Raw genomic sequence first — 1,387 nt, 5'->3', positions numbered from 1 at the left:
ACGGCGCACTCACCCATTATCCAATGCGGCGAAACATTTTTCAGCTGCGTTGGTCCCTCCATTCGAGGGTCCTTTCATGATTAATAGAAAGGTATCCCGAGTTCGGTATGAACTTGTGGATTTTTCCGGGAAAGCTCAGGGCGAGTCCGCCATACAGGACTTAAAGCCCTATCAACCTCCAGTACCGGCTCCGTAACCTTCGGGTACCGGCTTCCGCAATAGTCTTACGGCCCATAATCGCCCCGCTAAGCGGGAGTCGCCAATAAATTCCCCCTTTCTGGGTGGCCACCTGTCCGGACAAACTCTCCGGTTTTGCTTCTCTGTTACAGACCACCACCATCACAGAGACACCAGCTCCACGCGCCGAGAACGCCGCTCCAGCCGTGGACCTGACGGAGAGCACTCCGCCATCATCTCCCCCAGGGCAGGAGATTAAAGAAGAGCCCAGTCTCCTCACCAGCCAGCAGAGAGCTGCCCGCAACGCGGAGGTAGCTCTGGAGAGCATCCTCTTCCCGGAAGGAATTCCGGTAGAGTTGGAGGACATGGTTCTCCCTGACCACGACGACGACGGCGCCCAGGACCCGCCGCAGCGAGGACCCCTGTCTCCAGTCGTCGTGCTCGAGAGGCTGCCTCGACCAGAGGGACCGCAGTCCCAACCGGCCAGAGAGGCCCCCATTTACCTCCAGGACTACTGGGACCCTGTAAGACCCTGGCTCTCTGAGATACGAAGTATCGAGGAAAACATCCCGGCTTTGCCGCGGCCCTGCACACCTGCACGCTGACACCGGCTCACCACCTGTCAGCGGTCAGGTTCATCATCCCTCCCATTCCCTTGGAATTGGTGAGCGGCAGCGTCCCACTTGGAGAAAGTGAGGAAAAACTCCCGGAGGATACCTCCGTGGATCAACCTTCCGGACGGGTCCTGACCCCGCAGGCACATCCGACTGTGGAGATCGGATCCAGCTCCGCGAGCTCCAGTTCATCCAGCTCGTCGAGCTGCAGCAGTTGCAGCCGCTGCTCTTCGAAGTCCGGGAACTCCACCATCCGCAGTCCAGGACCAGCCGGAGACCCAGCCACCCCGCGACCAAGCGAGGGGGAGGGTCCGGACAGCACACCGGCACCCAGTATCCAGAGCGCGGCCACCGAGTTCATTGACCTCGGACCCCTCGAGGAACTCTCGCTGCCCAGCACAGTGCCCGCAGCAGAGTCACCGCCTCCAGCTCTCTCTCATCCCGAGAATGAGCTGGCCACACCACATCCGCCGCCCACGGATCCAAGGGCCGGCGAGAAAACGCCACCGCATCCGCTCCTCACAGTAGATGAGGATGGCGAGAAGCTCCCGGAGGTCACCCCTTTGGGTTCCGGACGTGCTTTTGCCGTCGTGGCC

The 1,387-nt window shown here is 61.0% G+C and overlaps 1 protein-coding gene across 1 annotated transcript in view; it reads left to right on the top strand.

Moving 5' to 3' along the window:
* Positions 1–329: 329 nt before the first annotated feature.
* LOC105272830 (vegetative cell wall protein gp1-like) overlaps positions 330–1,387 on the top strand; it is a gene marked incomplete at its 5' end in the record, with an annotated part of 1,908 nt that continues 850 nt past the window's right edge. Inside the window, 2 exons of the mRNA XM_011315054.1 lie at positions 330–701; positions 935–1,315. Of these exons, the coding sequence (XP_011313356.1) occupies positions 330–701; positions 935–1,315 (753 nt within the window). The remainder of the gene's footprint in view (positions 702–934; positions 1,316–1,387) is intronic.

The sequence above is a fragment of the Fopius arisanus genome, unplaced genomic scaffold (assembly GCF_000806365.1).
Source record: "Fopius arisanus strain USDA-PBARC FA_bdor unplaced genomic scaffold, ASM80636v1 scaffold00322, whole genome shotgun sequence".
Lineage (NCBI taxonomy): Eukaryota > Metazoa > Arthropoda > Insecta > Hymenoptera > Braconidae > Fopius > Fopius arisanus.
Note: the sequence above shows the minus strand (reverse complement) of the source record. Positions and strands in the feature narration are given on the sequence as shown.